Genomic DNA, 12,391 nt, shown 5'->3' on the forward strand with positions numbered 1-12,391 from the left:
ATACCCAATCTCTTGAAACCGAGGTAGAAATTGCACGACTGTATGGCCCCTTGCACAATGTCAGGCAACAAGCAATAAGAATAAAAATAGACGAATCACAATCGACTATTACAAGAATAGTCTATTGTGATTGGTCTATTTTTATTCTTATTGCCTGTTGCCTGGCATTGTGCAAGGGACTTAATTCTCTCCTCTTGTAACACTCGATATACCATGGTTCGAACTAGAAGATGATGTTTTCAAGTAGTAATTCGATGAGTTAGCCAGATTGAAGTAGTTTGGAGTGTAATAAGCGATTAAAGGTTAATTATTTCCATTACATTAATGTGGAAAGAAGGAGGCTTTGAATTTAAAGTATGAATCTTGTCGAGAATTCAGATGTGCAATTTGTCGTAGATAATCGACTGAAAGATTTCATTGAAGTTGAAAATAGAAAACAACAATTTCAGGTTAGTTTCGACTTGCTCGCGTAAGTTGCACTCAGATTTTTTATCTTTTATGTTTTCTTTATGTGACTTCATTTTGTAGCATTATTTTTTTTACATAAAATAGTATCGGATAACATAACAAATATTTAAAATATCAATTGCATAGATACATGAGTACATATTTCAATATATTATTTTTTCTCTTTATATCCCTTCATAAAGAACAGTATTTTCACATTTTTGACGGTATTTTTAGCTATTAGTACACGAATTAACTGATATCTGTTGGGAGACTTGCATGGATAGACCATCAGCACGCTTGGAGACAAAAGTTCAGAAGTGCCTTGTAAATTGCGTTGAAAGATTCATCGATACTACCAACTTTGTAACAAATAGGTTAAAACATATTGCTTCAAGTTCACAGCCTGAACTGGATAACTTGGAATGATTACATCATTTTAAAAATCATCTTTATTCTCTATAAATAGCAATAGAAACTTTCTGTAATTATTTCAATGTGAATTAAATCAGCAGCAAGGATTCATCATGTTATCGGGCATATGGAAATTCTTTAAACGTCATCAGCGTAAATTTATAGTTGGAAGTGCCATTTTTAGTGGTATTATCCTTGCGACGCGTTATACCCAATACAAGATTCGTGAATGGCAACAAAAAGAGATAAGAGCAATATTAGAAAGAGCAAAGAAACAACAACACTTTGAACATTTGGAAAAAACTTGTGACCAGATAACAACAAGCCTTGCTTTAAATGTAAGGAACACTATAATCAAAGAACTTGATGGGCAGACTATTATAAATCAACTTAAACATGGCTCTGCAGATAAGATAGCATTGTGGAATGAATTGAAAGTTGTATCTATTTCACGGTCAGCTGTAGTAATTTATGCTTACACAATGCTAATTACATTTCTTAAAATTCAAATCAATTTAATCAGTGGATATATGTACCTAAATCAGACCGTGGACAACACTGATGGATATGATGTACGAGCAAAGTATCTACAACTTTCTGCTTATTTTATATACGAAGGTGTACAGAAATTGTGCAATCTTATAAAGAGTAAGGTTGAACAAATCACAGCCTCAATATCCTTGGATGACAAATTAACATTAAGGGATTTGGAGCAAATTTATTGGGCAATTACATCATCTATATTTGCTGATAGTTCAAACGATCCTATCAAGAACTTTGTAAGCTATACGATGTCGCAACAAGTTAAAAAAGATACATCTATATATTCAAAAATAATTGATCAGACGCTAGATCTGTTAGAGAGTGATGAAGTCCAAAATTTAACGCAAAGAAACATCAGAAGTGGATTTGTGTCATTAATAGATCACATATCTGAATATTTTGATGATGCTTCCGAAACTAAGAATGGAATATCACATCCAAGAACATCAAATAAAAATGATCATATTTCGATGAATTCAAAGGATGCTGTAACTAAGGATAATGGAACGAGCGAATTTTTAGATATTAATAAAACCACCATGCCTATGGCCAAAATTATTCCTATTGTAATTGGACAAATTCCAGATAAACAAATAGCAAAAGACGCATCAGCAGATTTGCTTGAATGTCTCATGACAAATAACGAGATCAAAATGCTCGGGGCAAATATTTACGAAGCTTTCAGTTGTAAAACTTATACTTAAGTTGCGACAATTACTTCAAAGTTATATAATAGAGTATAGCAGCACATCTTTTTAGAACATGTAGAACGAAATGTACTTCATACGCAGTCAGGAAAACAAAATAATTCTCATAAATAAAATATTTTCATTTAAAGTTTGGTTTCGTAAAAAAAATTAAAAATTAGAAATATATCTACAGATTGAATCATATTTATGATTCTTTCTTCATTCCTTTTTTATATAAATAGATTCTGATTGTTCTACATATAAGAATATATTGGTAGAATATAGGATATGTTTTTTTGTTATATATGTTTTGATATTTAAAATCGTATGAGGGAAGGAGGATGGAATATTATAACGGAATACATTTAATTTTGTAGTTTTCATAATTCATAATCTCACCTTAATATTTTCACAAGCAAAAAGAAAAAGTCATATCTTTCGATATATTTTTATCTTTTATATACTTGCACTGATATATCCATAATTACATATTCAGCATTTTATCAATATTTACGATTCCAGATCAGTTTGAATTAAAAAGTTACTGAATATATACAATCACATTTAATATAACATTATATAATTATCAATTTTATAGACAAATAAGTGGCAAATAAAATATTTAATAATGAAATATGACTATATTTTCACATATGATATATTTAATTAATGATTTCATATTGATATAAAGTTTGTGTTGCACATTTTTAATTTTATATGAAATTTCTGTGTTTCCACGTTTTAAATACATCATATATTTCGATCTTGATTAAAATAGTTTGCTTACATAAACGAAACAATAGTACATCAAAAGATTATTAAAGAGAATGTAATATTGAAAAAACTGCGGTCGATTACTTCCATAACTTCTTAATCGACATATTCTTTTCGGAGTCTTTTTGCATAACTTTTGCTACAGCCATCTCAAAATCCTCTTGAGTTACATGAACACGACGTTCTCTAAGAGCATACATTCCAGCTTCGGTGCATACACCCTGTGATAAGTAGTATGGTAAGTATAACAATAACATATTCATATTAGAACATAAATATATGAGTCTGGAGCTTCTTGAAGAGTTGATTATATTTACAATTATATACTATACAAAAATTATAAAAGTGTATAGATATGAGCTGGAATTATCATTTATTACCTTAACTTCTGCCCCTGATGCACCAGGCATAAGTTCAGCTATCTTTCTTAGATTTATTCCACGTGTTAAGTTCATTTTCCTGGAATGAATCTTTAAGATATCCAATCTAGCTTCTTCATTTGGAGGTGGGAATTCAATTTTACGATCAATACGTCCAGGACGTAATAATGCAGGATCCAAAATATCAATCCTGTTTGTAGCCATGATAACTTTTATATTCTTTGTAGCCTCAAAACCATCCAATTGATTAAGTAACTCTAACATCGTTCGTTGAACCTAAACATATAATTTATATGTTAGGAAATATAATATTGTAAATGTTATATGAAATATTGTGAATATATATATATATATGTATATATATACATATATGTACATATATGTATACATATATATATATGTATACATATATATAATTTCTTTTCTATATTTACTTCACTATCGCCTCCAGATCCAGATTCAATTCGAGAACTACCAATGGAATCAATCTCATCCATGAATATTATAGATGGTGCATGCTCTCTTGCCATAACAAATAGTTCACGAACCATACGTGATCCTTCTCCAATAAATTTCTGCACTAATTCAGATCCAGATACACGAATAAAAGTACATTCTGTATGATGTGCAACTGCTCTTGCAAGCAAAGTTTTACCAGTACCTAAAAATTTTATATTGTTACAATACAAGTAAAGTTATGAGTTTAAATAATTGTAAGTTATGAGTGCAAATAATTATAATTAAAAAATTAAATAATAAAAAATAATAAATATTAAATAATTCCTATGTTTATATTTTTAATAACATAATAGATTATTACCTGGTGGTCCATATAATAGTACACCTTTAGGTTGAGCGATTCCAAGAGCATCAAACAGTTCCGGATGCTTGACTGGTAATTCTATAACTTCTTTAATTTCTTTTATTTGTTTGTCTAAACCTCCAACCATTTCATATGTGGAATCAGGTACTTTTTCTACCATCATAAGAGAAACAAGTGGATCCACTTTATTTGGCAATATTTTATGTAAAGTATAACTTTCATTGCGCAGAGCCACACGTGAGTTTGGTGTCACATCATTGATGTCTATATTCTTGTCTAAATCTACTACAAACTTGCCCTCAGGATGTACTTTAACTAAAACCTTCTTCTTGTCCATTGGTTTAACTACTTCTCCTACATATGAACCTTGTTCTTGTAAAAGTTGCAACTCTTCTCGAAGCATACGCACTATAAAAAAAGAAAGAGGAAAGTAGAGAATATAACATTTATATAGAAATAATATAATTCTCATGTGCAATTAAGGATATGTTAAGTTTTCACGAATTCTACATATTTGTATCATATCAAGTCAGAACAGATACCTTTGGCATTGAGTTCATTACGCTGTGCTTGCAATCTCCTTAAGTTTTGACTTTTCTCAGCAACAATTAATTGCAATTCCTCGATTTTTGTAATATAATATGGTTTAAATCCTTCTCCCTTAGCATTTTTTTCATCAATGTCCATCTGAATAAATGTCCAAAGTATATATCTCAGTCTTACTTTTAAATGAATGTAAAATTTCAGTCATCACATAATAATTAAAATTTCTCTTACCTTATTTGTAAGCGTCATGATCGATTTACAAGTAATAAACGTTCTAGATAAGTGATAATATATTTCCAATTTACAATGACAGAAACAAGGATAAAGTTGACTCCTACTATAAGACCTAACCTTATCCTTTATCAAATTTCAGAAGAGGTTCTTGCTTGTCATTATTAAGGCTCATTCAGATGAACTTACATAATCGCGTGCTAATGTTTAATTTTCTGGAAACAAATTTTCCTATTGGATTTTACTGATGCGTTCCGAAATTCAATCATAAAAAATGTAACTATATAGGGAAAGAAAGCATCGAAACATCTTGCCTATGTTCCAATATTCACTGCCAGCACTAAAAATCTATAATATACGTGACACAAACTATATATTTCCAGTATATATATATCCATCATTAGGTGCTGCACGGATTATTTTATTGGCTATAGACCATCTGAAGATAAACTTAAGGAAGTCTTAAATATATGGCCTGACTATTGGTCTGTTCTTTGTAGCTGCACTGTTGAACTGGTGCAATAAGTTAAAGTGAGACAAATATAGGTTTTCTCATTCTAGCTTATTGCACTAGTTCAGCAGTGCAGTTACAAAGAACAGACCTATTCGTTTTGTCTGCATTGCTGAACTGATGCAACAAGTTGAAGTGAGAAAACCTACATTTGTCTCACTTTAACTTAATGCACCAGTTCAATAGTGCAGATAAAACGAACAGGCCTCATATAAATATGGATGTAAATTGCATCCTGTAGAAACAATTAATGATTAGTGCATTTGATTCGTGTATTCTGTTAGATTCCGATGGAATATAACATGACCGTTGTTCCAATTGGTCATACTCCTTTCAGTATGCAAGTTTTAAAATATAAACGAGTTGTGCATCTACATCAATTGACACTTCCGCGACATAAATATGTAAATACAGTATAGCCGAGAGAAGCGGAATCTTTCTTACTTTTGCGGATGACATTTCGCCATATGACTGAAAGAGTCGTAAAATTTCACTATTCAATGTAATCTTGTGGATTTACGTATCGTCGAACGAAATGACGTGAGCGGCTCCACAAAAACTTTATAACGTATTTAACCGGTTGCACGGATATGTGTTCGGTTGTCACTGGTGAGAAAGAGAGAGAAAGAAAGATGTTATGTTTATATCCCGACAAGCAGAACGTAGTAGGAGACGTTTGTGAAGTTTGAATCTACGAGAGAATGGAATGCAACGAACGAAAACGTCAATATACTATTTAACACCATGCCGCGACAAGCTTACACCACGTGTCCTGATATTTCGCTGGACGATGTTAAAACTGTAGGCACTGTCATGGACACAGATGTGGAACTTGGCAAAAGTGAAGGGTGCGATACTATCCCGGGCTGCTCTGGTTACTCTAGCATGGTGCATAGTAAGAAAGTCATTAAACATGCGTTACGACAACAGGCCAAACGACGTAGAAAGAACACAACAATAGCGGCAGGCAATTCTCGTACATTACCTAGGATTGTTGTCAAGCCGTTACCTCCACCTCCACCAAACGATCCACCATCTCCAGTTAATAATGTGCAACACATCAACACTGGTGATTACTGCAACAATTGGTCTATTTTTCTTTTGCTTACTTTAGTACATATAATATATTAATACCATTATATCAACACAAAGTATCCTAAGACACAATTAGCTATCTCTTTTATTTTGTAAATTAAGGGAGATAAGCATTTTTTCTTGGATACTAGCATTGGGTGACTTAACATTGTATCTAGTTTTGTTATTGCATAGTATTATATTCCATTGATATATAATTTGATAACTAGCAAATATTTCTTACAATCCATATTTTCTATGAATATAGCAGTGGAAGAACCTGCTGCCACAATGAGAGAAGTTTTGGCTAGTTTACCTGGATTTAGCTTAAAATCAGGTCGCAGACGATCTACAAAAAGATTATCAGCGACAGCACAATTAGAAGCTGGTCTTGTAGATTTGGAATCTCCAGCAAGCATATTAGCAAGTACGAGTTTACGAGCTCTATTAAATAGGCATACTTTTCAAGGCTTACCTCCATTGTATCAACGGAAGCTCGCACAACTTTTACCTGCTGTAGATAGACAGGTATATCTTATAATTTTTTAATAATCTACACATATTATACTTTGTATGTGTACATATTGAACTTTGAGATTTAACTTACTATCTATATTAATTTATCATCCTTAGGATGCTGCTATCTCTGGATTGAATAATGAATTCTTTGCGAGAGCTTGTCTAGAATGGCGGAAACGTTTAGCAGAAGGAGAATTTACTCCGGAAAATCAACAGCGTCTGAAAATGGAAGCAGAGCGCGATAAAAATAAGCTAGACCCATGGAAAGTGAAACACTTCGAGCCAATATGGGGAGAGAAACGAGAGCCTAAACTCAAATCGAGTCTTCATTATATTAGCGAGTCACGTTCTAGTGGTGCGGTAACACGTTCAAGTTTAAGACTTCGCCTGGAATCCAATATTGATATTCCTGTGTCAGAACATACGGTATGTCCCATCGTAATGGCAGAAGGTAAGAGTGATACCAATTGCAAGGCCGAAATCAACATAAAAAGTTCGGACGATATAACCAACTCCGAAGGAGTGCAACAAAATTTAATGCCTTTGGATTATAATGCGTTGCCGGAAAATTTGACCGATGAGAAACACCTGGACAATTCTGCACATATGAATTCTGTAAAAGTAACAGAAGATATCCAAATGCACGAGAGCAAAACAGAGGAAACTGATAAAGTTATTGATATACGCAATAAACAAGATTTAATTGAAGCCAATGACCTTACGAGACAAATTTGTCAACAAGAAAGCATTTCAAATGTTTATGAAGAAGAAACAGATTTTCCTTCTAGCGATAAAAGCTTACAGCCTATAGAAGCTAATATTATTGAAGCGTCAGAAGAAGACACTGTGCTATTACCTGACGATAACTCATCACCTAGATCCAGCGAACAGATAGAACGTGCGTCTCACACATCTGGGGAATCGATTTCGCAGTTATCTAACGAGTATATATCGCAGACATCTATAGATCAAATTCCGCAAATCGCGAAGGAGCAGATGTCTCAGATGTCTAATGACCAAATTTATCAAATATCCGATTGTGAGACCACGAGTATCCTCGAAACTTCGTCGCCACAAGATCAAGTTAGGCCAACGGACATTGTTATTGAGGATACCAGTTTGATTAATACCAATCAGACCGAAGCGACTCAAGGTTCACATGAGAATCCAGCGGATAGTGAATCGCAGATTCCAGAAGGAATGGAGATCGATAGCGAGACTTTGCAACGTATTCATGAACTCGAGGTAAGCAAACAATTTCAACAACGAGAGTATCGCGAGCTATCGACGAATTTCATTATGGTTGTAAAACTATCGCATTATAATTATATTCCAGGTACGAGGAGAAATGCGGGAAATGTACGAAGAGATTTCGGGATGCCCGGAAGAGATAATATACCCCATTTTGGAAGGAATGGAAATGGCATCAACTAATACGGAAGTAACTGAACCTCAAGTAGTATCTGGACAGACTGAAGATACCAGGGCAACGGACGTACATGCTGGTAATGAGGATGAAGCCCTCCGAGAAGCAAACAATTACGTTTGTTCCGAAATGTTAGAATGCAGCTGGACAGTGGATCCGACTGTTAATAGTATCAGCAATAATAACAACAACAATAGGGTAAGCATATATGCATGACATAATTATACTTAAGAATTTTTTTACCATATTACAAATTTATTCTAATTTGTACTCGTTACACCTTCGCGCGGACAAAGACGCAAGAGGAACTACAAGTTCCTTGGCCTCTGGTAGCAGCTGCACTTGACGGATCCGTAGCAGCTAATATTACAGTGACAACGCAGGATGAATGTAGCGAAACGTCTACAACGACTGACTCTACGACTCCTTCGCAGCAATTTATTAACACTGACGCCAACGTGGAGCCCGTCAACTGTATTCAATTGCCAGTTGTTCAAGGCGCCGCGTTTCAAGCGGATGGTTTAGCCATCAATACGCCTGGAAACGGTTGCATGATGAAGAGCTTGCAAAGCTCGCAAAGCCCGCCGATTATCGCGTTCCCGCCGTTGCAGTCCATCAGATTCGTGCAAACCAACTTTCATCCGCAGGAACAGGAATCAACGCCCACGTTGAATACCTCGTCCGCAATTTCGGCGGCTCAATTACAGCCACAACCGAGCACCACTGCGCAAGTTAACATGATTCGGACGCAGGATACTATCGCTCAAGTGAACACGCCGAACGGCAATAGTGCCCATAATAACGTTCAGAACATCATCGCGACGCAAGGCCAAGTACAAAATGCTCTCTCGACTACGTTGGGAGTGCAGTCTCAAAATCGGGCGCAGAATGCAATTGTTATTCAACACCAGCCTGCTGCCTCTGCTCAGCCCCGACCAATTGCATCCGCTGTGCATCAGCAACCACAACCACAACCACAACAACAGCAACAACAGCAGCAGCAGCAACAACAGCAATATGGACCAGCTGGACCATCCGTGACCGTCTCTTCACGATCTTCACGTATATCTAATCAAGGCAGCCAGAGGGGCTCCAGAAACAGTAACAAGGAACAAGGAGGAAGATCAAGAAGCTCTACGAAAGAACCGCCGGGTGCTGTCAATTTGGAGCGTAGCTATCAGATATGTCAAGCGGTAAGTATTAATTTGACGGCTAAAATTGTATATAAAATATATAAAAAAAAAAAGAGAGGAAAAAAAGTTTGATTTCTATCGTATGAACATTCGTTATTACTGTTTTTAGGTCATACAAAGTTCACCGAATAGAGATCAATTGAAAGCTCATTTAAAACCGCCACCCAGCTTGCTCGCCAGAGGAGATGGTGCATTCACGACAAACAAGTCTGGCGGACGTACGGTAACGACGGTGAAACCTCAAAAAACGCAGCAAGCGATACAACATAACAAACAAGTCCAAAACAAAACACAGACGGTTATGCTGAGACATGTGTTCGCTACAGCGCGTCAAGCTGCATCAACGGAGGTATGTAGCGCGTATTATCAAATCATGCTTTAAATGACATCTATCTATGCTTGAGACACACATACACGTAACTTGTTGCGTTAACTTTTTGAGAGATATCCGAATAAATTGCCGTCAATTCTCTTGGACACGATGTACTTGCGATGAATCATTAATTACGAAGAAAAAAAAAACATGTAAATTAAGAGGATAGATTACGATAACATGCAATAATATACAATTTCTCTCTTTGCTGTGAACAAATGTTTAATTCGACTTTATCTCTGTGTATAAACTCTTCTTGATGTATAAAATGTGTACTGGACACTTGAGCGTACGTGCATACTATTTTATACTTTTCTGTGTGTACAGTGCTAATCTTGCGGGTCGCTTGTGATGATCTCTGTATCATACAGGTACCTAAATGAACAAATCTTTACATTAGTTTTGGATATCAAAATGCAGTAGTGGAGATAGTACGACTTTCGTTGTGTCAGATGCAACAGTGTAGCGGTGCGCAAATTGCTACGAAAAGTTACTTCTACCAGTACGATGACAACGGGGATGAGCAATAAACGTGTTTATTGTACAACCGACGATGAGGCTAGAATATTACAAATCGAAATGTTACTCGTACAATATATCCCTACTTGGACGAAAGTAACTTGAACGCGAAACGTTAGTTCAAGTTGCGTTAAATGTTCACGACGATCGCATCAATAATGTTCTCAATGCTTTACAGGTTGCAGAAAATGCTCCTATAGCGCAACTCGGATCTACCACTGGTAACGGTCTTGGGCAATACATACTTGTACAAAGGACGGGAGTCGGAGATGGTGCTCCGAGAGCGTCGTCTGCTCCTCCATTACCTCCGCAAATCGCAGGGATGGGTGTCGGAGTACATTTGGTGCGTGGACGACCGGCGAGTGCCGGGGAAGGCTCTCATCAAGCTGTCACGTTGAAAGCAAGAGGCGCGGATAGCAGAGTGACGGGTGGCGCGGAACCCGGTGCACCCGGTATGATAATCGGAGGTGATCCACCACCCCCATGCGAATGTAATATGCGAGGAGCTATGGTAATTTGTCGGCAGTGTGGTGCCTTTTGCCACGATGACTGCATCGGGCCTCAACGTATCTGTGCTACCTGCCTCATACGTTAATAATTCTTTACCAACTGTTCGTGTATAAATTTAAACCCGTTACGAGATAAGAGTGCTGAACATTTGGTTATAAATTAATAATTAAATCCAGTGTTAAAAATTAACGCGCAAGAAATGCCGAATAAAGAAACTTTTCGTGCAACACGTCACATCCGAATAATTTGAATGAACAAAATTGTATTATATTAATATAACTGTCTCATTAATCCAGTCAGAGGGATAAAATGAATGTTTCTGATGCACTAAGATTAATTGAGATTAAACGGTGGTTAATAAAAAAAGAAGATTTTATACATAAACTCTCTTATCTCTAATGCATTCTCATGCTCCTGCTACGTTTTAAGATAGTCGCACCAGATCCCGAGTTTTATTACTTTATAATAATTTAGTATTAAAATATTTTTAATATTTTTACATAGATTTTGCTTTATAAAGAAAATAAAAAAATTGACAATACATCTTGTAAAAAAAGATATGCTCCAAAGTGCTATACAGTACTTAGAAATTATTCCATTTGGTTATAAACTTAAATGAAAATTTTATCTTTGGTTTGGCACTTTTGACAATTTAAAAAATTATGTCAAAATTAAAAAAATTGTGTCAAAATTATCTATTTGACTGGAATATACGTTCGTAAAATTAACTGTTCTAAATATTATAAATGTTTACTGTCCAGCACTCTCTCTCTTTCTCTCCCGTCCCCTCCTTTCCTCTCTTTCTCACTCTCTCCCTCCCTCTCTTTCTTTTTCTCTTTTTCTCCTTATTCTCTCTCTTACATTAACAAAAGTCCCTGTTTTAAAGTTAAGGGTAACGGAGGATACAGTTGAGAGTATTGAGAAATATTCGGTAATTCTATTATAAATTGGATAAAAAAATATACATACTCTTATTATTATCTTGTATTATTTCGTCATCTTGCCTACTATGCAGATTTTATTACAGACTGGCATGTATTTATAATACGTTGCTAACATATATTTCTATATTGACTTTATACATTGTATACAAAATTATGTTAACAAAGTTAGTCGTATAATAAAAGTACAGCGATATCTACCTAGTTATCTAACAATTTAATTTTTGTTTCAATTATTTTTTTTTATACGATATTTTTTACATCGTTTCCGAATTTATTGGCACATCACTAATATACATTGTGACTTGTATTTAAAGAAAAAACAAATATATTTTATATGTTTGATAAGTAGATATGCAAAAACCGAGGGAATATATATTGTGCAATGTCTATTTGCTTTTTGAAATATTCAAACTCTAGTCTATATTATGTAACATAATATATGCATACCTATATGTGCACACACACACACACACAC

At 35.0% G+C, this 12,391-nt stretch overlaps 4 protein-coding genes across 5 annotated transcripts; 3 read left to right on the forward strand and 1 right to left on the reverse strand.

The window, feature by feature from the left end:
* The first annotated feature begins 173 nt into the window (after window positions 1–173).
* On the forward strand, window positions 174–896 carry LOC105192304 (mitochondrial import inner membrane translocase subunit Tim8 A). The gene is made up of 2 exons (XM_011156342.3): window positions 174–449; window positions 685–896. Exons 1-2 carry the CDS (start codon window positions 357–359, stop codon window positions 874–876), a joined length of 285 nt encoding a protein of 94 aa, XP_011154644.1. The 5' UTR covers window positions 174–356; the 3' UTR covers window positions 877–896.
* Window positions 897–934: 38 nt separating this feature from the next.
* Pex3 (peroxisomal biogenesis factor 3) lies at window positions 935–2,242 on the forward strand. The gene has a single exon (XM_011156341.3). It carries the CDS (start codon window positions 975–977, stop codon window positions 2,106–2,108), a length of 1,134 nt encoding a protein of 377 aa, XP_011154643.1. The 5' UTR covers window positions 935–974; the 3' UTR covers window positions 2,109–2,242.
* A 582-nt stretch (window positions 2,243–2,824) lies between these two features.
* Window positions 2,825–4,977, reverse strand: Rpt6 (26S proteasome regulatory subunit Rpt6). Its single transcript, XM_011156339.3, has 6 exons — window positions 4,848–4,977; window positions 4,613–4,757; window positions 4,068–4,478; window positions 3,682–3,908; window positions 3,248–3,523; window positions 2,825–3,088 (listed from the first exon to the last, which is right to left on the reverse strand). The coding sequence occupies exons 1-6, from the start codon at window positions 4,863–4,865 to the stop codon at window positions 2,948–2,950; spliced, it is 1,218 nt and encodes a 405-aa protein (XP_011154641.1). The 5' UTR covers window positions 4,866–4,977; the 3' UTR covers window positions 2,825–2,947.
* Window positions 4,978–5,753: 776 nt separating this feature from the next.
* On the forward strand, window positions 5,754–11,438 carry Asx (transcriptional regulator additional sex combs). 2 transcript variants are annotated; one of them, XM_011156338.3, is made up of 8 exons: window positions 5,754–6,427; window positions 6,701–6,960; window positions 7,066–8,196; window positions 8,288–8,575; window positions 8,674–9,570; window positions 9,680–9,919; window positions 10,271–10,314; window positions 10,641–10,782. In XM_011156338.3, exons 1-7 carry the CDS (start codon window positions 6,103–6,105, stop codon window positions 10,274–10,276), a joined length of 3,147 nt encoding a protein of 1,048 aa, XP_011154640.2. In that variant the 5' UTR covers window positions 5,754–6,102; the 3' UTR covers window positions 10,277–10,314; window positions 10,641–10,782. The 2 variants fall into 2 exon arrangements, with proteins under 2 accessions (XP_011154640.2, XP_011154639.2); XM_011156337.3 differs by lacking the exon at window positions 10,271–10,314 and having other exon boundaries at window positions 5,755–6,427; window positions 10,641–11,438.
* The last annotated feature ends 953 nt before the right edge of the window (window positions 11,439–12,391 follow it).

Source organism: Harpegnathos saltator, unplaced genomic scaffold (genome assembly GCF_003227715.2).
Source record: "Harpegnathos saltator strain DR-91 unplaced genomic scaffold, Hsal_v8.6 scaffold485, whole genome shotgun sequence".
Classification (NCBI taxonomy): domain Eukaryota; kingdom Metazoa; phylum Arthropoda; class Insecta; order Hymenoptera; family Formicidae; genus Harpegnathos; species Harpegnathos saltator.